Consider the following 23,872-nt stretch of genomic DNA (forward strand, 5'->3'; position numbering starts at 1 on the left):
AATTTTATTAATTTTATATTGTTTTATCTGTTTTATTTTCTTTGTGAACTGCCCCAAGCAGAATTGTACTAGAGGGATATAAACACTTTAAATTAATTAATTAATCCTTATAAATAAATTAAATAAACTTTATTAAATAAATAAATTAATTAAATAAACTTTAATTAATTAATTAATTAATTAAACTGCCCCAAGCAGTATTGTGCTAGAGGGATATAAACACTTTAAATAAATTAATTAATCCTGCCCCCACCAATGAATTTACCACACCTACTCACTACTGGTTTCTTAGTACCCACATTCTTCTTGTGTACACTGTACACAAGAACTTTGTTAAATTAAAGTACTTCTCAAACAATTGAGTTGTTGGCGTGATTAAGAAGAGGATGGTTTGAGAAAGTTCAGTCTAGGGCATACTGTTTGAGATGTAAATGAGACAACTACGAAGAAATATCAGACATCCAGTAGGGCTGCAAATGTGAGATGAATAGCTGAGTGTCTTCAACACTCAGGTGCTACCCAAAGTCCTGTGATTTGACGCTGCATAGAGATTTAATATCAGGGCAACAAAAACAAAATTCTAAGAATCCCCAGTGGAGAGGAGAAGGCTAGGGAGAAGGCTAAGCAGCTTCCTGGAGATTGAGGTATGACGTCTGCTACCTCAATCAATTCAAAAAAGAGAATTGCTGTCTAAGGAAATGCCTAAAAATGTTAAATATTCTCTTTGAACTCCAAAGCACAGTTCCTGCTTGTTTAAGCATAGAAAGTACAGGGCGACACATGTTTATAAACAAAAGCAAATACGGAGACCGACTTTTGAAATGTTCATTTAATTATTTGAAGCAAAAGAAGCTGGTGAAAAGTCTTACTCAAAAATATTCTCAATTTACACTCAAGAAAAACCTTCTGTCTATTTGTTTTTATACAAATAAATAAAGTAAGCACAATGGAAAACAAAGACGGCATGGATCGTGAGAACTATGAGATGTAAGGCAAGTGCTGAATTAGCTGTGAAAATAAAAAGTATGTGTTCTCTTTTTTTGTGCTTTTCCCTTCTTAACCGGTTGTTTAGACCATTAATTTCCTATTGAACTGCCTTCCAGTTAGTGCGTCCCAGCACTATAATCCTCTGTTATCTACTCCTTGTTAGTTGCTAGATTGCTCTCATCAGATGTAGTGGATGAGTGGGAGCTGTCACATTCGGTGTCCAGACATTCACAGCTTTCCACATAGAGATAGCGATGTTTCTTGCTGCTCCCATCGGCACAGATCAGTGTGGTTTCTTTTGTGGTTGTCTTTGCCTCTCTGCAGCAAGTGCACTTGTGCTCCATTGAGTTGGCTTGGGCAGAGTATCTGTTGCAGCATGAAAAGAAGAAATAGTTACTTTGTGGTGCAAACAGAAATTATGCACACCTTTAGTGACTGAGATGCTGTTAAAAGCATGGTTACAGCAGCAACAGGAGCAAGTTCAACTGTCCATACTCTTTAACCATACCCCTTACTCTCCATGCATACAGCATCTGTCTGAGTAGGTAAATGCTGTATTTGGGGAGAGATCCTCCCTAGAACTCAGCCATCAGCTCCATTTCAGTTCCAAGGTCACTCTGGAGCAGCTCCCAATTCAGTTCAGGGCTTAGGACTGGCAAAGTGTTTCAGTTCAGGCAAAAATATCCCATGTTTGGGCCACATGGAGATAGTGGTGTGTCATGTTCCTCACATCGTGGCATAACAGTGTGCTTTTTTTCAGGGTTGTCTTTGCTTTTCTGCAGCAAATTTTGGGAATTGTAGTCCTTTCCAGGTTTGTGGCAGTCATTTTTAAACTGGAGCCACATCACCACAGCTGTAAATAAAGTCCTCCCCCCGACCTCCTGCCCCAATTCTTTTACTTATGGCAAGGGACAGGCACAACTGCTGTGACATGGCTTCACTTTGAAAAAGACTGCCAGAAGAGATTTTCATTTCTTTTTGCTATCCTGGCCAGGGGTGTAGCTACAATTGAGCGGAAGGGTTCAAAGAACCCGGGGCCCCCAGCTCCTGAGTGGCCCCCAGCTCCACCCCTCCCTATTTTTTTCATTATCTCCCTCCCTCTGAGGGGCTGCCAGAGAAAAGGGTGAACAGGGGTCCCCTCTTCCCTGGCTACGCCCCTGATCCTGGCAAAGGTGCAAGGTGTTTAGAGAGTTTTCTGAGGCTGTGGCAGTCCCTTTAAAACTGAAGTCACATCACCACAGCTGTGCTTGCCTCATCCTTTTGGATTTGGGGAAAGATGTTAGGGAGAGGACTGATGAAGAGGCCTGAAGAAAAGCTGGCCCGATTTGACCTGATTGGATTTAAATTGAATAGTGCTTTGATTTGGGTTGAACTGGGCTGTATCTAGCTGAAGTGACCTAATTTGCTTTGGAGCCGAATACCAGCCCAAAAGCTTCACCCAGCACCATTGAGAACACTGTGCATACAATGTTCTCAGTCACAGGAAGGATCTCTCCCTGGGTAGAAATGTCTACCCAGTACACATCTCTGCAGACAAATATTTGGGCGGCATAGTGAAGGAATATGTTGGTGTTTGGGGTGTGGCTTGCTGGCATGCTCCTGTTGGTTCTGCAGCCCTATACAGTGTACACAATTTCATAAAAGGGGCTTAAGAGACTAACTTATGAATAAGGATGTTTCCACTTTAAAACTTTGCTTTGCCATAAATTCACTAGGTTGCCTCAGGCAAGCCACTCAGCCTTAGTGCTTCTCCCCCATGGGAATAATAATATTAACCTATCTTACATGATTGTCAGAAAAATCATGACATTATCTACATAACTCATCTTGAACAGTCAGCAGTGCTATATAAATGCTAATTGTTTCTAGATTCCCTTGAAATCATAACCCTTTTCGGTTTTCTCGTGAGGTGTGAACATGGATTTCTACTAGATGTCAAGAACATCTTATCATGGATAAGGAGCAGATAGAGGACTGACATCCCCAGATTTTGGGTATTGATTTGCCACTGGTTTGACATGAGGCAGTGGTAGAAACATACACAATCCTATGAAATGGCTACAGTAGGGGACAGCATCAAGGGTGCAGACAGAGGGAAAGCCTGAGGAGCAACTCCTCATTAAATTATGAGGGGAGGAGAGGAAATACACTTTTGGGTGATGGATAATTATATTTGGCAGGGAGGAGCTCAGTAAAATGAGCGGGGAGCTCCTCAAATACCTAGTGGGCATTTGCATCCCTGGACAGAGTGGTTTGCATCAATATATCTAATAGCAATAGCAATAGCAATAGCACTTACATTTATATACCGCTCTATAGCCGGAGCTCTCTAAGCAGTTTACAATGATTTAGCATATTGCCCCCAACATTCTGGGTACTCATTTTACCGACCTCGGAAGGATGGAAGGCTGAGTCAACCTTGAGCCCCTGGTCAGGATCGAACTTGTAACCTTCTGGTTACAGGGCAGCAGTTTTACTACTGCACCACCAGGGGCTAATGACACTGTTTACTACTTAGCATATATTTCTATGCTTCCTATCAGCTGCAATGCCATTAAAAAGGTTGCTAATATTAATAATACATTATTCCTCCATTATCATGAACATTGCTCCAGTGCTAATGTAATTTTGGCAAGATCCTACTTAAGCAAGCAGGCAGATTCTGTTTACTCATCATTTACTCATTACTTTCTATGGATTCTGTTTACTCATCATTTACTCATTACTTTCTATGGGACTTACTTTCACGTGTGTATCCTTATAATTATGCCCAAGGAAGAATACACACACATTTCTGGAGCCAGAGCAAAGCCAGATTCCCTGAAATGCAGCCACCATTCCCGAGTACAGGAAATTATTTAAGCAGGTACTTAAGAAGCCTTGTTTGAACATTTTCAGGGCCTTTGGGGATGTATGGTTTTGCTGTTTCTGTCTATGTTTGCTGTTTTGCTGTTTGTGGTTTTTACTGCAGCCTATATTGTTATAAAACATTGTTTCATTAGGTTGGTTGTAAACTTTTTTGTGTCCCTTTGCAGGGAAATGCAGAATATACATCTTATTATAAATGAATGTAAGCCACACAAATCCAAGACCTCCTTCCTTAATCATATCCTTCCTTAACCCCGGCTAACTTGACAAAGAGGCACCTTTTAACGTGGTGATTCTCTTTATTTAGCAGGGGGAGAGTAACTGGCCCTCTCCACCTCCAGCACAGCACCCCTCCAGTGACTGTTGCTGGTGTCTATCTTATGTTTCTTTTTAGATTGTGAGCCCTTTGGGGACAGGCATACATCTTATTTATTTATTATTTCTCTGTGTAAACTGCCCTGAGCTATTTTTGGAAGGGCAGTATAGAAATTGAATATATATATAGAATACGGACACATAACATCTTCCCATGTGCAACTGAAATGGCTATATAGTTTTATTCTGGATGTTCAAAACGTTAGGTTAAACAGAAATTCAATAAAAAGGAATCAATCTCTTCACACACTGCTCTATACTCTTGACATTTGGGGACAAATCAAGTTTACACATTGATTTTGGATTATTAAGGTTAGAAAAGTATTTTATTTACAGATATATCTGAAAATATTTCAACTTCTCATTGTACAATTTAGTTTACTTACAGTGAGAAAGTTCCACATGTCCCCTCGCACTGAGTGACAGAGATCTGTTCCAATGAACGGCAACCGTCATAAGTGATATAGTCATTTGTTTTAGTGGGAGAGCATGATGGTTGCGACGGCTTATCAGAAAGTGTACCTGAAGAACAAGAGATGCAGGGAAAACCTTTATTAAACTCCTTTCAAGAACCTGATGATTTTTCCTTGTTTGTGCTCAGAAAACCCCAAAGTGACAGAGGATAGGTAATAGTGAGAAGAATATTAAAGGCAGGAGGAAGAGATGAAGCCATTTTAAGCCAAGAGACTGATTTTCAGATCTGTCACACAGAAACTGTAGCATAATCATTGTATAATACACAGAGACAGTGAAGCCATTTCTTTAAGAAGGTGCTGGAGGAAGAGCCCTTTTTAATCAGGAAAAAGAAAACAAGTTGCATACGTGTTTGGAATTTGAGAGCCATACATAAATCTGTTAAAGCTTCTGTCTTGGCACATAGCTATAACAATAATAAATAATAATAATAAATCTTGTTCCCAAGAGCACCACATGCTCTTACCCCAGTAAGGTAACTCCAGATACAGGTAAGGCTACTATTCTGCACACTTAACAGGAGATATCATCAAAGGAAAACACTTCTGGTGAATTGTGGTGACTGTCTTTATTACTGTAGTGCCACATCTTTTGCCAAACCTTAAGCAATGATCTTAACAGAAATCTTCCTTATATTGGCAACAACAATAGGGAATTGCTCCCTGGTGTTGGAGGTGGAGGAGGAGGAGGTGGAAATACAGTAATCCATCTAACTGCCTTCTCAAAATATTTAAAACTGAGCAAATGTGCACAGTGAAGCACATGTGCATTTAATTAATCTAATTCCTGGTATCTAGCTTTTTATTCACAACTTTGTAGTTTTAAAATTTGTAATTTTAAATGCAGTTTTAGCTTGGTCTTTTAACTTGTTTAATTTGACTAATTTTTTTACTTTTTATTGTATCTCTTTTATTAATTTTGTGAGCCACCCCAAGCAGTAGTGTAACAGAGAGGAGGGGTATGCATATTTTAAACAAACATACAAATACCTAATTTAGCTGTAATGTCCTCTTTGTTGTTGCTGCTGCCGCTAGTACTGTTTTAAAACTTTATACACTAAACTTTTCTGGGCATTTGCGGAACAAAATAGTCCCATCGTGAATAATAATAATAGTCCAAAACCAATAATAATATTGTACAGTACCAAAATAAAAATGTAATTCATAGGGATCTATCACATGATGAGGTTATATTATATCAAACCTTCCCAAGATGAGATCACATTATAGCAAACTACCAGCCTCTTGAGAAACCTTTTTTAGCTTTGAGGAAATCAGTCACATATACACATGCCCCAGACTCTCAGCCAACTTCTAATGCTCATGCCTCTGCTACTTCTCTTTTTTCAGCTTTGGCTTTGCAGGATACAGGAAAAGCCAAAGTAGCTTCTTCTTGTCAGATTACAGCTCCTTGAGGCACAATGTATTGCTTGAAAAGCTGCTTCTCAGAATCCTTTCCAGTTTCCCTGCATTCCAAGTGGGTTCTGCCAACTCATCAGCTCCCACAAATAATTGAGAAGAATGAGGCAAAATAGACCAAGAAGTTTTTAAGGCATCAATACTGTAGGGTTTATAAATGCCAGTAGAGTGAGTCTGTTGAAAAGTTCTATTCCTATTAACTCTAGATGTTATTTTAAAGCAAACCTCTAAAGTGGCTAATTGTACGTTAGTATCCTGAGCTTATGGTTCTGTAATCAGCACACACACGGTATTTTATTTGCCTATTCTGGTAATTGTAAACTGGGTTAGAGTAACTGGGTTAGGTGCTAACTGAGCAAAGAGGCACCTTTAAAAGTGGTGATACTCTTCTGTTTAGCAGGGGGAGAGCAACTGATCCTATCCTTCCCCAGCACAGCATCCCTCCAGCGGCTGTTGCTGGTGCCTATGTTATGTTTCTTTTTTAGATTGTGAGACCTTTGGGGACAGGGTAGCCATTTTATTTATTTATTAATATCTATGTAAATCACTTAGGGAACTTTTGTTGAAAACTGGTATATAAATAATCGTCGTATTCGTATGTAAAATATCATGTTTCATAAATTGAGATAGTAGAAATACAAGGAATCTAAACTGTACAATAGTTCAATATAGTAAAAGTATGTGAATCTATTTCCCATAACTATCAGTTTTCAAATTGGATCAAGTGCCTCTCATGCCTGATCTTCTGAACTGGATGTATAATTGTTGGAAAATACTTACATGTTTTACAGCAGCCACTAGGCAATAATGTAATGGTGCCCTAGAAAAAATAAATCAGGGATATACATTTATCTTCTGTGTTATTCAATTGTATACCAACCTATTACAGTAAAATTGTACTGTACTACTGTATTACTAGATACTTTTACTGGTTCAAACCTATACCCTTGTTTAGTGGGTCAAGGTTAAGCAAGGAGGAGGTCTTTGGTTTAAAATTCAATCAATATTCAATAGCATCTGTTGATAGAAGAATTTTATGAAGAAAGGGATTTATGCATGTAATTGGGACATACTGATACTTTCCTTATATTGTGAGCAGAACATGTATATTATGAACATGTTATATTATGACCTATGTATAGGTCAGCAACTGGCCTATAAAGTCAGCCAGACTGACAGAGAGACAAACAGACATCCGTTTCCTCACAAAAATCTTGCAGCATGGAACATTCCCTCTGTGACTAATTATCATTGGCCAATATTTAATTTCCAGTCATTTTTTTAAAAGTTATTGTTCATGGAAATATTTTGCATCTTTTCTTTCTTTTGGGCCCATCACTTTTAGATAATGGATCTTTCCAGATTACAGAATAAAGTCCAGTTGTATCATCTCTTGATCATAATGTGTCTGTATCAACTTAATGAGTTTTCACAACATTTACTCACAGGTTTGCATTTATTCTCATTAAATGGTGGACAGGTTATCTTAGAGGTGGAGGAGAACAGCTGGTTGTGTTTCTGCACACAGCTATAAATGGTGCAGTTGTCCTTTGGATCACTCCGCCGTTCTTCTGGCTGTACAACATAAGGACATGAATTCAGTACAGGCTAAACATCTACCTGTTTTCTTAAAATCCCTCTTCTCATCCTATCCCCACCATCCAAATAGCAGGATAGCCATTACAGAGGTCATTCTCAGGACCAGAAAAGCTGGGTTGTAGGGAGAAAGCTCAGCTCTTTGTGGCCGTTTGGGTGCACAGGAAGCCACCATACTCACACCATTCAGACCTGGGAAATCTGACTGTGTAACCCAGGTCCAAACTGAGGTAGAAGGAAAACAGCTCTCCTCCTACCTTGCAAGTTGGCCATCTGCATTGATAATCTGGTTTTAAAGCAGCTCCAGCTGCCAGCAGCTGTCAGGATCATGTGGAAATCATGTGGAATCCTGTGGAAATCAGGGCCAGGCGGAATGGAGCTGCTGCATTGCTGAGAGCTCTAGCTCCACTGCTTGTGTATTGCATTGTGGGCTCCCGGAGGACCCAATACAAATTTCCCCCTCCTATCAGAGCTCTGGAGTTCACCATGTTGCTTGTGTGGGCGCATGAACGGCAGAGACCAGAGGAGGCTCATGAGAACTTCTTGGTTGTCTTGTTATCAGACAAACCAAGTGTTGTAATGGGAAACTGTGTCCCCATTGGCTGTGGGGGGGAATCTCAAAGGTGGAAGTTGCTCTAGTTGAGCTTATGGCTATGCTTGCTGCTAAGGGTGCTGCTGTGTCAGCTGTTGCAACGCTGGGAAGTAAGGAGTCATTATTGTGTGTGAGAGAGCAACTTGTGCCATTGATGTTACTGCAGTGCAGGAACTGTGGCCGGCAGACAATTCTAGGTCAGTGATTCATTTTTGGCCATTTTTGGACTGTGTTTGAAATATGTTTCCAATGATGGTCTTGGTAAAAGGTTAAACATGTGTTCATAATTGCCAGATTGCCCATTTCTTTTTGGGATTGGTTGGTAGTAGGGGTGTGTGAGACTGCTCATATTGAGGCAGTCTCAAGTTTGAGCTGGCTCAACTTGAAGTGTCTGAGTCAAACTGAACCAGGTCCAGTTTGGTCCAAGATCAAACCAAACTGGGCCTGGTTTGACCCAAGCCAGTTAGGAATTCTACTGGTAATGGGGAATCTGGCGAGGATTCCATTTTACCAGTAAAGGGGGGCAGGGGGGCTTCCATAAAAGTAGAGAGGATGTGAGGGAAATAAAATGTTACCTTAGAAGTGCTACCAGCAACTGCAGCTGCTGCCAGGGGGAGTGGGAGGGCATCTCCTCCCCATGTGAGTAGCCCTGGCCAGTTCAGGCCTGGTTCAGGTTCAGTTTGGTCCTCTGCACAGGCATGGAGGTCATGAAAATGGCCTCCATGCATGCACATAGGTCCTTTGTGTGACTAGATTCCCTTTTACCTGATTACCCTTTATCAGTAGGCCTTCGAGCCTTTCGAACCAGCTCAGTTCAAACTTGAACCAGGCCCAGTTCGAGTGTTGACAGAATTGGACGGGGCAAGGCTTGATCGAATTCAGTTGGGATTTGAGCTCTACTGGCTTTTCTAGTTTTGTGCACATCCCTAGTTGGTAGGTAGCACCCATCATGCCCTACCACCAGTGGTCTCTCTAATTTTTTTCATGTCTTAGAGGAATGAGTTTTGTTCTGGGTGGCAGTGTGTGCGAACGTGCATTCAGAGTGTGGCCTTCCTGATTCAACCTGAGTGGGATCTAAAATTAATTGAGCAGTTAAAAAACTTGTGAGTTTACACATATTCACATGCCTTAGAGGGAACACTGCCTACCACCCAACCCACTTTGGTGTCCCTAGGAGCTACCCATGGGGAACAATGGGGTATTTCAAGTTTCCTCATTGATCCCTGTGGCTGAAACACTCAAAATGTTTTGAGGTTTGTTCCAACCAGATCGACCACTGTTTCAGTGAAATGTTTGGGCCATCTGTGTTTTGTTTCAAGCTTGAAACAAAATGTAAAATCCATTCGTACACCTCCCTACTGGTTACCTGTAGCAAGTAAGAATCATTTACAGGTAACCAAGCAGGGAAATTTGGCAGCAGCAGATGGCCAAAATAAAAATAGCTTGAGAATGCAGAAAGTTGAAAGAAGTAGGGATAAATCTCACAAGAAGATGTGGCAGTCACGAGGATAGTGGGCCAGGGAAATGAGGCAGGCGAGGGTTGCATTTTACATTTTGAAAACAACTGACCAACTCCTCTATTTCTTTTTCCCATCACAAGTTGCTTTCTCCCTTGCAGGAAATTTTAAAAATGAAAAGAAAATCCTTACCATTTGAGGAATCTTAAAAAACCAATACACTTACTCTTAAGTAGATAACACTGTTATCACTTAGTTGTATAATACATTCTGTCTGCACACATTTCCCACAGCATTCATCAGGATCTGACTGGAGAGAAAATCCCTAGGGAGAAAGAGTTTAAAAGTTATTATGTATAATTCCTTCCTATAAGCACTGAAAGTATTTAATGATCCTTCCACGTTTTTCCTGGTAACTACAGCAGGGAGTAGAGCAGATGTGGGAGAAGGAACCAAACTCATGCAATTAGCTGAAGACACCTTTGGGCCAAACTAACATTACCTTACATATGGCATTAAGAGAGGCAGTGAAATCTGGAAGCATCTCTTTTTTCTCAAAAAGCAGCCATTGGGATCTGATTGAAATAGAAACTGCAGCACACATAGAGGATGGTTAACCCTTTTCTCCTGAGCAGTTATCCCACTTAAAGTCCTGACAAAGTGGCTGGTTTCTGAATCCATGGGGTTGGGCTGATCTAATAGCTCCAGTATCAGCAACCAAACCTTGTTGTGACATGCAGAGAAGTGCATAGCAATGTAAAGATCATTTGCTATGAGGAAGGCTAACCTCCTGCAGCCTCCACAGTTAATCAGAATGCCAAGCATGGTTTCTTCCCTGCCCCATTAATCAGTGGCTAACACAGAGCCCATAGCAAGAAAGCATTGTGGGGAGCCACAAGTTGTAGATTGGGTGAGTGGGCAAGCTAAGAAGCACTGGCCAGCATCTGGGTAGGCTAGAATGTATAGGTCAAATGGAACCCAAAGAGTTAGATGCAGTCTACATCAGCCTCACCTATCCACAGGTGTCCTTGGGCAGATCACCATCCCTCAGCCAAAGCTACTCACTTGTTATATTTGAATAACAACACAGATAATTTGCAAGTTTGAAAATTGGAGTCCCCACCTCAGTGAGCGGACTCCTTTTGTGTCTGGTGCAGGGCAGGGGGAGGTGTGCTATGTGTCTGGTGCATCCACTCCTTGTCATGCTTATACACATGCAGGCTCTTCCCCTGGCTAGCCAGTTCCCCAAGAACTGACCAGCCATGGAGGAGCTGCATGTGCCTTAGTGCACCAATGTGTGAGCATGTGGTGCTGGTCCTCACCCACCCACCCCCACCCCCTCCACCCCACGGTCAGCACCTCTCTCCTTCATATTGTGGGCTGAAAGAGGGACAGAGGAGAGTTCCTTTCATTATCATTAACTATTCCTTTTTTACAGTTTCTGTAGTCCCCTTTCCCTTCCTCAGACCCCTCCTTTCCTCCTCATGCCTCCACAGTTGCTCTGGGTATCACCTGTTTCTGTTTTGAGTGATATGAATACAATATGTATTTTGCCAAATGCAACAAGAATTGATGAACTCCAATGCCTTTTCATTCTGTTTATGTTGCAGGTGAGGTAACTACATTTTTTGAGACGGAGGGAATAGAGTGTACCTTACCAGGGGCATAGGAACAATGGAGCAAGGGGAGACAAGGGTCTGTGGGCCAGGGGGCTGAGGGGCCACCAAGGCACCATCTCACCCCCCCCTCCAGGTGTCCCTTGCCACCCCACTCCATTGCCTTCATTTCTCTCATGCCCCTCTGCTGTAGCTACAACTATATTTTCCACATGCTGCGAGGCTTGTTCTTCCCCCCTTCCATGCTCCCCGCCCCCGACATTATGGAAGCCGGGTGCACAGCAAAGGAAAGCATGGTGGCCTCCCTTGCCCTCTCCAGCTGCAAAGCCCCTGCTCTGCACCAGCTGGATGCTTCCTTTCAGCCAGCCAGTGTGAAGCAAGCACTTTGCGAGCTAGAGGATGTGGGGGCTGTCGGGCTTTCCTTCCCAGCACTGGCCATGAAGATGTGGGGAGGTAGACTGTGACCAGCACAGACCTGCGTGCGGGCCCTTCCTCTGTGGCTGGAGGCAGGAAAGAGGCAGCGGCAAGTGGGAGCAATGCCGCCCTGGCAGCAGGGGAGAGAAACACGGAGGCAAGGGTCTGTCCCTGGGCTGCTGCCCAGATTGATATGCCCCCCCCCATACCTTAGATTCCTTTAGAACGAGTTGGAAAATGAAGTATATTTCATTATATTAAATTGCCACTTTTTAGAAAACAGCAGAATTGGTACTTTTGATTATCATATTTGTATCTAAAGTTGTGACCAAATAGAATCCTCTAACAGTGATAAACAATCTGAGTCAGTTTAGGCACTGATGAGTCGACGGAGGTATAATATCCTACATGTAGTGGGGTGGAAGCATGTCACCTGCCTCTGGCCCCTGTGATCCTTCTCTGCATGTTCCAGAACCTGACCACCTGCCTGTCTGGAGCCAAGTGATCTGCCCCTATCCATTTGGAACTACAGTTGTTGCCTTTCAACTTGTCCTTTCCCTGCCCTGAACATGCTCCTTTCAAGAGCCCTGCTAAGCCCTGATAGACGACCTATGTACAAAGCAGTACATACATCTGTGGCAGGGGAGCAACAGTAGGAGACGGGGCATGTGGGCTTCCTAAGCATCTGGGTGGCTACTGTGGGAAAGAGTCCGCTGGACTCAATAGACCTTGGAACTGATTCAGCATGCAAGGCTCTTCTTAAGTTGCTAGGTTCAGTCTTATGAATCAGTCCAGGCCATGCTTATCAGTTCTACTTCACTTAAGAACATCATTCTTTCATAACATTTAAAGCAACTGTTTAAAGAAACAAAAGCATTGCTGAAGCTTACATTTTCACATGTTACGTCGCATGGAATATGGTTACAACTGATGATGTTCAGTTGAGTAATGCTGTCTTTTTGATGGGTACACCAGCATTGCTGGCACTTGCGTGCTAAGACTTCTGAACCGGGCTGGAATAGAGGAGAAGAGTTATCTATTAGCACAATGTGAAACAGACCTGGTTCAAGCTGCAATTCTATACAGACTGAGAGTGAGTTCCATTGAATTCAATGAAACTTACTTCTGAGTAGTCATGAATAGGATTGTGCCATAATTTTATTGCTATAACATTACATGATTACTACAAAATGTAAGTAATGTGAGAATGGCCGTTAGTGGCAACATTTAGTTAAAATGTTGCCACTTTCACGTTTTATCCCACCTTACTGGTTTTCTGTGTCCCTTAATTTTTATCCTTGTTTCATTCACACTTTCCATTTGATTATTTTAGTTGCTTTGGAATAGTGACATATTTGTGAAAGATTTCAGATCAGTAGTAAAGGTGGATGTGGACCTAGGCTATAAAAATAGATTGTACTCATCACTCAACAAAAATTTTGTGAGAAGATAAGACTGGGAGGCTATTCTCATGATCGATGGGAACCACCTATGAACCCCTCCCCCATATGAGCGAGCACTCCATTAAGCTTGTTTCTTTGATCATGGCGACTTGCAGCTATGGCTGACACACTTAGGTGGGGAGACAAGGGAGGGGGACCCCAGGAAGGCACCGCGCACTTGCACGATGCCTTCCGGGGTCCAGGGCACTGCATGGCAGCTCTCCCCTCCCCCCTTGCCCTGGAGCTCCCCAGCAAGCTGCAGCTGGACGCAGGAGCTCCCAACCACAGCCGCCGCTCATCTGGGCGGCCTATCCAGCCGCCCAGCAATGAGCGACTGCTCATGTGCAGGGAGAGCAGGCTAAGCCCGCTCTCCCCACATAACCCACTAAGGCTCTCCACACTGCTCATGTGGAGAGCCTCTGGGAATCAAATAATATTCGTCCCATGGAATTGCCTTTAGAAAGAAAGGGAAACTTACCTGATATTCAGCATTATTATACACGCAAACATCTTTAGGTTCTAGGGGGGAAAGGGAGGGCATCAGTTAAAAGACTCTGTATACAGGAACAACCATCACTCTAGAAATCATAACTACTACTGTATTTAACTGAATAGAAGTCTACTCTGAGTTTAAGGCACTGCCTTAAAAGAGGTGTTAAATACAAGTTATACCTGTATAAACCCCAAAGAAAGAGGATTCCAAACTTGAAGACCCTGCCCCCACCCCAATTTAACAGGAAATTGCTGGAGGGAAACCTTGTCTTGGATTCGGCTAAATACAGTATTATATAGCCCTCTCCTGTGCTTTTTCATTTATAGCAGAGGTTCCCAACAAGGGCTACTAGCACGCTACTAGTAGTACACCCTGGAGTTCTTGAAGTGCCCAGTGGGTCCTCAGAGCCCTCCTGTATCCCCATGCTGTAGCCACACTGTTTGTTTCCCATCAAGATCACCAGCCAAGATCACCAGACACCACATCTCAGAGATGTGCATGCAGTGGAATGGAAGGGATCTCTCAGTCAGGGTTATCTCTCAATCATTAGCTCATCTTAAGAAACATCACCTGGCCTCCTGGAACTACTAGCCTAACAAAACAATGGTCAGCCATTATTCATGACTGCAAACTAGTGATATGATATATGATATATGATATGACACTGCTGAATGGCCAGACTTTCCTTTAGTTAGGCAGATTATTGGTTAATAACACAGGATAGTTCCTCAATGGGAACGAATATTTAGGCCATATCTGGAGATTTTGCTTGAGTGCTGGCCACCTGAACTTGGAGGAAATCCCTGCCAACTTGGCAACCCCTGCTAACTTGGCAAAGAGGCACCTTTTAACGTGGTGATTCTCTTTATTTAGCAGGGGGGAGAGTAACTGGCCCTCTCCACTCCCAGCACAGTACCTCCAGTGACGGTTGCTGGTGTCTATCTTATGTTTATTTTTAGATTGTGAGCCCTTTGGGGACAGGCAACCATCTTATCTTATCTTATTTATTTATTATTTCTCTATGTAAACCGCCCTGAGCCATTTTTGGAAAGGTGGAATAGAAATCGAATGAATGAATGAATGAATGAATGAAAGTACAGTCCTCCCAAGCTAAGAGGGCTGATGTAAGAGGTGTGTAAGTGTGTGTGAAGAATCAGCACCCTGCAATTTCGAACAGGGACACATTGCTGAGGGTTAGCTGAAGGCCGGAAGGCCCTTTATGGGTCCTGTGCCATTCTCTAAGGATCTGATGGGAGGTAGCCATTCCAATGCAGCTTGGCAGGGGTACACATGCTGTTTGCCTTCACTGATGCTCTACTTGCTTATTTATAAATAAAGCAAATATTTCTAAAATGTCACAAATCTCCAGTGCTCGGTCCTCCAGAGGACATAAAAGTCTGATTAGGCACTTGTCAGGGAAATGGGGAATGCAGAATAATATTATTGTATTTATATCTTGCTCCTCCTCCATGGGACTCATGACAGCATACACAATTCTCTTACGCTTTTATCCTTGCCTTTATCCTCACACTCCTATATCACCACTCCTTTATCCTCACAGCCACCTTCTGAGGTGATTAGGCAGAGAGAAAATAACTGGCCCAAAGTCAGTTAACTTCATGGCTGAGTGGGGATTTGAACCTGGGTCTTCCTAGTCATTGTCTGACAAGCGTAGTACCAGTTTACAGGTCCTTGTAAGAAGCATCGTGAATTCCATAGCAGATCAGCAAGCATGCAGCCTGGAGCTTTACCCCAGGGCTTCTAGATTGTAGTCTTTTTCTCCAAGGCCTCATGCTATGTTGTCCAAAGGACAACAGTCGGACTTACTTCCAAGTAAATATGCTTGAGTTCAAGGGGACTTCCAAATGGTTCCTTCCATAGTCTGTTAAGATAAACTTACTACATTGATAAGTAGGACAGCATTGGCCTGCAGGAGTTTCAGCAAGAACATCAAACCCTGGTACACACGTAGGAGGCTTGCTTGAGCAGTCACTGGCATTGCATACTGTGAAGCAGAAAAGACAAAATGAAATTGCAGAGAATCTGGAAAGTTCCTTAAAATGTCCTCAGTCAGGATCATTGCACAGTGAAGAAATTGTACATCTTGAAAATAATGTAACATTAGAGACTCTCCAATTGTTCAGGACTGTGGCTTACATGTCCTGCATCTTAACGCAGGCATTGCAGAACCTCTTGCGCTGCTGCAGGGCTCTCACACAGAGAGCGATGGTGTGCTGCTCAAGAGGGCAGTACCAGAACTACCAACCTCTTTTGCAATGACACATTGCATGCTACTTCCATTATTCCCAATGGAAGTAGCACATGATGTGCAATCGCACAAGAGGTCAGTAGTTCACATCACTATATGTGTTACAGCCTTCCAGTGGTGTGGGCACTATAGGGTACTATACATGTCATGTATTTGTGTCACCATCGACCTATGATAGCTCCAGTGTCAGTGTTTGACCTGCAAAGGGCTGCCATGATGGACTTACCGCATTTGATATTAGAACAGCATTTGTCATCAGGGTTGACTTCAGTAATCTTGTAGAATCCTTCTCCTTCACAATGGTCATTTTGTGGCACTGGACATTTATGGTCCACACAGATAATGCCAGCACCTCCTTCCCGGCAAACACAGTCCTTGCAGTCAAATTCAAAGGTCTCCCCAAACTGTCATCGAGGCAAGGAAAATGTATAAATGAGTGAATGCCCACAGAGCATTGAGCACAACAAAATCAAACCCTGTCCATGAGTTTTGCTGGGTGTCTAAACTGTTACAGATATGTGTGCGTGGATCTCAGGAGAAAGCATAAGTGACTGTAAATTCATGACACTATAATCCAAAATTTTATCATCATGGGTTCCTTGAGGAGATTCTCTCCAAATAGTTGACAGATTAACAAACTAAGGTTGTTGGGATTTTGCACTTTCTTTTCCCACAGAATGCTTGGAAATCAACACAAAATGAGCACAAAACAAACAGATGGGCACCTTACCTTCCTTGGTTTATTATCTGGTCCAACACATCCTGCAAGTAAAATAAAGAAAATCTCCATTAATTATGGCATAGTTCTTGAGAAACATTTAAATTACTAAGTATGCTTGATTGCTGTCAGGGGTCCCACTACTTATCTGTATACCCTAGAGAACCCGCGCTATCTGAGGGCTTTCTTTAGAGCAAGGTATGACATGCTCCCATCCCGTCAGCTGTCCTGGCGGGGAGAATAAAGAGTATACCTAGGGAAGATAGAATCTGCCCTTGTGGTTATAGGGAGATTGAAACTATCCACATGTATTGCTCCGTTGCCTGTTTTACAGAGAGTTAAGACATTCCCTGATATCTCCTTGTCTGGCACCCTTTCCAGGATGCTCAGAAGATTTTTGTGTTTCTTATCTTCTGGCAGATCAGTCTCCATCTATTACATATAAGGTGGCGAAGTTTTGCTCTAATGCTATGTGGTTATGTCAGTTTTTTATTTCATGCATATGTTCTTCTTGAATTTTTAGTTTATAAAATCATAGTGGATACTTTAAATGAAGGACTGAACCAGGGATTTCTTCCCAAGACCACTTATGATTAATTGCTAGAATCACAACTTAGAATGCTTTTATTTTTTATTCTTCTGAAAATGCATTAAAATGTGCTTCTGGTACCAGGAAGATAAATAATTTCAGATTGTGGATCTATTTTGGAACTGATTCGACCTTTTTTGGAGTCTTTTCTAAAGCCTTATGTATCAAAAATCCCCATGAACCTGAAAGAGACTACAGACTTTCTTCACTACATGCAGGGATTAGAGCTACTCTCCTCTCAGTGTTATATGGTAATAATTGATGTGATTTCTTTATGCACTGACATACCATAAGAGAAACAAGAGCCAAAAGCAAAGCTTACCACAAGTTTCCACGCAGACATCCACCCCAGCATCATAAAGTGTTGTTCCATGAGGACAGAAACAGCCTTCAATGTTCTGTGTTCGGTTGACTAAGCTACAATACATAAGCATTACAGAAAACCAGGATTATTTTCATACAGGAAGTTGTAGTTTGAGCCAATGGGATTTTAAAAAGACATCTGTTACTACATATATATACAGGCACACCTATGAATATTTAGCAATCTAAATTGAAGACTTCAAGCCAAGTTAAAAGTCTACCTTTAGTGGTGTTCTTGACTATTGTGCCAGCATTCCACTGCATTCTAGAGGCAAGGTGGATGCCATCCATTTATTTGTACAGAGCACTGGAACTGGCATAGTTTGATAAGGGCCCACACAAGGGTGACAGGGGTGGGTCAGATGAATTCCATGATCTTTCAAGTAACAGAGACTGTATGCTAACTGGTCAATAGGATTCATGTGTCTTCTGTGGTGGCATTCTTGTGCCATTTTTAATGTATGAAATGATTTATATTAGCATATGGCAATGGCTTAGGTATATGAACCCATCACTTTCCAATGGAGGCCCATTGAGAGGCCAAGTGCAAAAAGTGTGTGATAGACAATGACAAGTCATCCCAGGAGGGATTTTGTTCTCATCATGGAAGAACAAGTGTGTGGCTCTGGGAGAGGCAGGGGGTCAAGTGCCCCCTCATTTTATCCCCCACCTGCCCTCCCATTTCTGTTTCAGAAATTCAACACGTTGGACACAGCTCACCCACCCAGTAATGCACTTTATCTCTTCTATGCCATCCCTCCATTTTCCCCCCTAGTCCCACAACTGCTTTGTGGTAGTGTGTGGTGTAATACCATGAATGTTTAGATACACACGGGAAGGACTGGTGTACTTCCTCCCCCTCCTTAAGGGGGAAAATGTAAAGATGTATGCAAATGGCACCTGCATCAGGTGCTACCTCACATGTTCCATATGTGTGTGCTCCCTCCTATGCCAGGTGTACTAGATCCTTGACCAGTACCATTGAGTACCATAGGAACATAGGAACCTGCCATATACTGAGTCAGAACATAGGTCCATCTCGCTCAGTATTGTCTACACAGACTGGCAGCGGCTTCTCCAAGGTTGCAGGCAGGAATCCCTCTCAGCCCTATCTTGGAGAAGCCAGGGAGGGAACTTGAAACCTTTGGCTCTTCCCAGAGCGGCTCCATCCCCTGAGGGGAATCTCATATATATTCATAAATATATATTCATGCCCTGAGGGTTTGGAACTTGCAGGCTGGACACCATTATTTCAAAAGTTTCTTTTACTTTAAAAAGTTGTGTCTTGTCTTGACCTACCAGTGAGGGGATGGGAAGTCCAGTGTGCTAGATGCTGTACACATACTTTAAAACAATGGTACCTGAAACATATCACATCAGTTCATTCATATTGACAGTACTGAGACTGAACTGTCTGGAAAGTAATTACCCTGATTTGCAAGTCTCCTCTTGAGAAGGACCACATGCTTTGTAAATTTTGTTAGATGGACACTGGACAGCTAGAATAAATAAAAAGGGAAGAGATGCATAAGGATCATTGGCATGACCTCAGAGGATTCTTTCAGAAAGTTAATATCCACAGATATCTATTTCCACTGTTGACCATTTTCAGCTGAGAGCAAGAAATAAGGACCATATTCAAGCTCTTCCTGCACTACGGGCAGGATGCAGGTTCTCCACACAAAGAAAATATGCCAGTGGGTGAGGGGCAGAAAAAGGAGTGTAAGTGGGAGGGTTGGAGAGGAGGGTCTGAGCTGACTGGTTTATACTCCCTCCTCCCTGCACCTCCTCCTCTCTCTTTCTTGGTGCTCAGTTATGCCTCCTCATCCAGACACATTCAGTGACCTAATTGCCCTTGCATAGGCTTCTCGCATGAGCAACAAGAGTAGTGACATCTTGGGCAGAACCTACCATCATCAGGTGCCATCACTGAATGAAATGGCAAAAGAAAAGAGGGGGGGAATAACCTGCAATGGTCTATCCCCACCATCCCCATCTTCACACTTATTCATCTGCCACCCCTTGCTTGACAGCTTCCCACCCTCCAAAAATATGTGCACAATTTATTGTTTATTTGTGCTCTGGACATATTCATTGAGCAATGACATAAAATGTGAACAAATATGTAGAGATGCATTTTCTAATGGAATCTGTTGTGTCCCCCTGTGATAATGGAGTTCATATAAAATTTTCAGTATACTTCTCTCATTAGGGATCCAACAACAAAGTTACTTTTAAAAAAAATAGAATACAAATATTTCAGTGCAGTTGGTTATGCGTGCACAAGTGCTTGGAAACATTCATATGGAATACCCAGTTCCATAAACCATGTGGTATTCCTGCCCTGTGTGGTTGCTTTAACCTGCACTATAGTTTCTAAACTGAGGCACTTCAGGATCAGTATTTGTGAAGAAAGGCCCTGCAACTCAATAATTATGGTGACATTCCCAGCTGAATTTTCAGAAGCATGTACTTACGGCATGAGCCATTGGTAAGGCCTCTCCAGTCAATGCAGACACCTTGATCTGCACAGATTGCTGCATAGCTCTGAAGACTTGCACATTCCATCTTAGCGCCAGGAACATAGCAGCTATCGTATAGACAGGCTGCATAGTAGTTATTAGGACTAACAACTTTGTGACATTTCTTGAATATACTAGATACAGGAAAATATAAGCAATATTAGACATTGAACTATCCATATGTATTTCATCAAGGTAAGTTTTAACTCTGCATATGCCATACCATAAAATACAGACTAGAGAGTGTTCTCCATACCAGACCTCACTGGCAATTATAAGTTCTAGAATGCTGAGCAAAGGTTTCTCATTGTTAAAGTCAATGTAGTGCAGATCTAAGTGTGAGAGTCCAGAGACGTACCAATAATATAAGCACAGAAGGGAATGTAAGAGAATCCCCATTTATGTGGATCATTCATTGGTTTTGAAAAAGAGGAAATATTTGCCTTCAGGCTCAATTCTGTTTAATTCACCCCTACAATAATTAGTTGGGCAATTTCAAATGTGCACATATTCATTTATAAAGCTTATGAACAGGGGCATCACACTCGTTAATCGTATTGTTTCAAACAAAACTTTCTAAGAGCCCATTCAGGTGAACGTTAGCCCACTATCCCTTTTACACTTGATAAGGCTCAAGCCTCATTGCAAACACACTCACTCTTACATCACTCATAGACATGCCAGTGCATTCTCAGCATGTCCTTTAATCACATATGGGGGGTGATCATCACAATGGCCCCTCACACGTGATTTAAAAATGTATCAAGAATGTCTTGGCATGTCCTTGAGTGACATGGGACAGGCACATTCACAATGGGGCTCGAACCTTATCACATGGAAAAGTGGCAGCAGGATAACGTTCATTTGAATGGGCCCTAAGCAAAAAAAAATTATGGTAGTTTTAGATGGTATGTCTGAGCACTTCCATAATACACCAGAAGCATTTCCAGATGGGGATTTTAGCTTAGAATGGAGGGTGTGCATTCGCACATTGGTGCACTCATGCCGAAGTCCATGAGAGATATTGGGGATCACTTCACACACGATTCTGGTTTTTCACTGTGTGTTAGAGCCTAAGTCGGTTTATGTCGAAGGTTAAAACAAAATCAATTTCCCCATCGATTTCTTTGGACAAATTCGAACTCACAGTAAAGCCTCACAGTAAACCCACGGTAAAGCCTGCTGTCTGGGAAAGCTCTAGGAGTTTTAATCTTCAGAATTAGGACACATTATCAGGTATAGAGTTATGAATTGTATATTTCAGTATGGTTCAACTTCTTAAACTGTTTGACTTTGCTGGTTGAATGACCGTAACAATAAAGATTTAAACTGTTTCAAAACCTTTGTTTTAGATTTTCAATACCTCTTTCTTGGGCATTAACATTTAAGAACTAACACATGGGAACCAGCATGAATTAGATCTGGGGGTCACAGCTGACTGCAGCTTTTTGGATGTTTCCTAAGTGACCCTTTGAGCCCTCTGCACCATGCATATGGATTGCAGCACTAACATGAAGATCCACTAGAAATTAATATTAGTTTCATTTTGATTGTCTTCTCTATTCCCCCTTCCTTCACGTATCCTTTGTGCGATTATACAGGCTTTTTTGTGAGCCCTGCCTCCAAGTATCCATGCTGAGAAATAGGATGCAAAATGTCATTTCTCTTTTCCAGGGTGCGGTGAAATGGGGTGCAGCAGTACAGTGGGGAAAGGACTGAATTTGTAAGTCTTTACTTAGCCATGAAGATAAGAATTGTAAAGTATTTTCTGCACAGAAAAGATACCATTAACATGATACATAATAAAATATAAGTAAAACCAGCCCAAGATGCATCTTTAAAAGCAAGCACATCATTAACCAAAAATAATTGTGCAGTTGGATTGAATAGGGTAGGGGGAAATAAACATTACAAAACTATAACTGTACCTCCCACTGATGCATGTTTGGGGATAACTCAGTTACGCCGAAATAAGACATGCAAAGACAGGATGAGTTTTAAAAACTAAATGACCACAAAGAGCAAGCAACTATAGAAAAATCAAACTTTAAGCAACAAGAACCACCACAAACTAAGCGAAAGTAAATTCTAAAAAAGGAAAGACACTGTGGGATGTATTTACCTTCCTTGTATGAGATCACAGAGCAGAGATGGTTTGCAGGGACCACCAGGGGGGACTATTGGTGGACCAGGTCGGTGGAATGGAGGGCAGTATGGCTTGGTTGGATCTTTAACAACCCAGTCATCCGCCATTTTTTCACAGCTAGATGCAAGAGTTTTGTTGCGGAACATACAGTCATCTGCTGTGTTGTTGGTGCATGTGCCTAACATTGACAGAAGACAAAGGAGTTCACACAGCAGTAGATCCTTGTATTCCCATCATGTTACTGAACAAGCAACATGCTTCTGGTTATACTCTGATTATTGATTATAGCAATAACAATAATGCAAAGTCTAATCTGTACTCACACAAACATGAGAACATCAACCTTTTGCAATTTCCATTAAGTGCACACTTTTACTCATAAAACCAGAGTTGGAGTGAGCCTTGGGCTTGTAGATCATCTAGTCCTGCCCCCTGCATGATTCAGAAAATCCAGGGCAAGAGCATCCCCCAAAGATGGCTGTCCAGCCTCTGCTTGAAGACTTCTAGCAAGGGCAGCCTTATAGGTCATTTGGTTCCATTGTTGGACTGTTCTTATCATTAAGAAGTTTATCCTAATGTTCAGCCAAAATCAAAACCCACCCAACTTCCAATAATTTAAGCCTGTTTGAGCTAGTCTTGCCCTCTGGAGCAGCAGAGAACATCTTTGATCATTTCTATTGGACCTTCAGGTTTTTGAGAAGTGCTAACATGTCTCCCCTCTGCCACCTGTCTTCTCTTCTTCAGGCCAACCATATCCAGGTCCTTCAACCTTCCCTAAGAGGACTTCTTTTCCAGATGCTTATTATCTCTGTTGTCCAATTTTTCTATGCCCTTCTTAAAATGTGATGCCCAGAACTTGGCATAGTACTCCATAAGAGGTCTGACGAGCATGGAGTAAAGGTGAACTATTAATTCTTGTGACATAGAAACTATGGCTGTATTGTTGCTGCTTAAAGTTGCATTAGTCCTTTTTACAGCTGCATCACACTTCTTACTCATGTTCAATCTGTGAGCAATTGCAAACCTGTGATCCATTTCACATGTCCTACTACCAAGCCAAGTACCCCTCCATTCTATAACGGTGTATGGCTTTTGTTTGTCTTTCATTTTGTTTCAGCTCTTTTTAAAAACATTTTATATCCCGCTCTTCCTCCAAGGAGCTCAGAGTGGTGTACTACATACTTAGGTTTCTCCTCACAACAACCCTGTGAAGAAGGTTAGACTGAGAGAGAGTGACTGGCCCAGAGTCACCCAGCTAGTTTCATGGCTGAATGGGGATTTGAACTTGGGTCTCCCCGGTCCTAGTCCAGCATTCTAGCCATTACACCACGCTGGCTCTGTTTTCTATGCTGTCAAAGTCATTTTGAATTTTATTCCTGTCTCTTGCGGTGCCAGCTAGCTTTCCCAGTTTTGTGTTACAGTACAGTATCTGTAAATTTGATTATTCAGCCTTTCATCTAAGGGGCTTTTATTCAACATTGATAAAAATGTTCTAGAGAACTAAACCCAAGTCAAAGTATCATGGCATCCTAC

At 42.1% G+C, this 23,872-nt stretch overlaps 1 protein-coding gene across 1 annotated transcript in view; it reads right to left on the reverse strand.

Moving 5' to 3' along the window:
* Positions 1-1,038: 1,038 nt before the first annotated feature.
* Positions 1,039-23,872, reverse strand: part of MUC2 (mucin 2, oligomeric mucus/gel-forming) — a 94,347-nt gene continuing 71,513 nt past the window's right edge. The window contains exons 40-53 of the mRNA XM_053248238.1: positions 22,316-22,517; positions 20,149-20,327; positions 19,101-19,170; positions 17,631-17,725; positions 16,732-16,763; positions 16,228-16,405; positions 15,633-15,737; positions 13,718-13,758; positions 12,688-12,810; positions 9,994-10,092; positions 7,569-7,697; positions 6,903-6,942; positions 4,617-4,752; positions 1,039-1,353 (exon numbers count right to left, since the gene is read on the reverse strand). Of these exons, the coding sequence (XP_053104213.1) occupies positions 1,137-1,353; positions 4,617-4,752; positions 6,903-6,942; positions 7,569-7,697; positions 9,994-10,092; positions 12,688-12,810; positions 13,718-13,758; positions 15,633-15,737; positions 16,228-16,405; positions 16,732-16,763; positions 17,631-17,725; positions 19,101-19,170; positions 20,149-20,327; positions 22,316-22,517 (1,646 nt within the window). The 3' untranslated portion in view covers positions 1,039-1,136. The remainder of the gene's footprint in view (positions 1,354-4,616; positions 4,753-6,902; positions 6,943-7,568; positions 7,698-9,993; positions 10,093-12,687; positions 12,811-13,717; positions 13,759-15,632; positions 15,738-16,227; positions 16,406-16,731; positions 16,764-17,630; positions 17,726-19,100; positions 19,171-20,148; positions 20,328-22,315; positions 22,518-23,872) is intronic.

The sequence above is a fragment of the Hemicordylus capensis genome, chromosome 1 (assembly GCF_027244095.1).
Source record: "Hemicordylus capensis ecotype Gifberg chromosome 1, rHemCap1.1.pri, whole genome shotgun sequence".
NCBI classification, from domain to species: Eukaryota; Metazoa; Chordata; class Lepidosauria; order Squamata; family Cordylidae; genus Hemicordylus; species Hemicordylus capensis.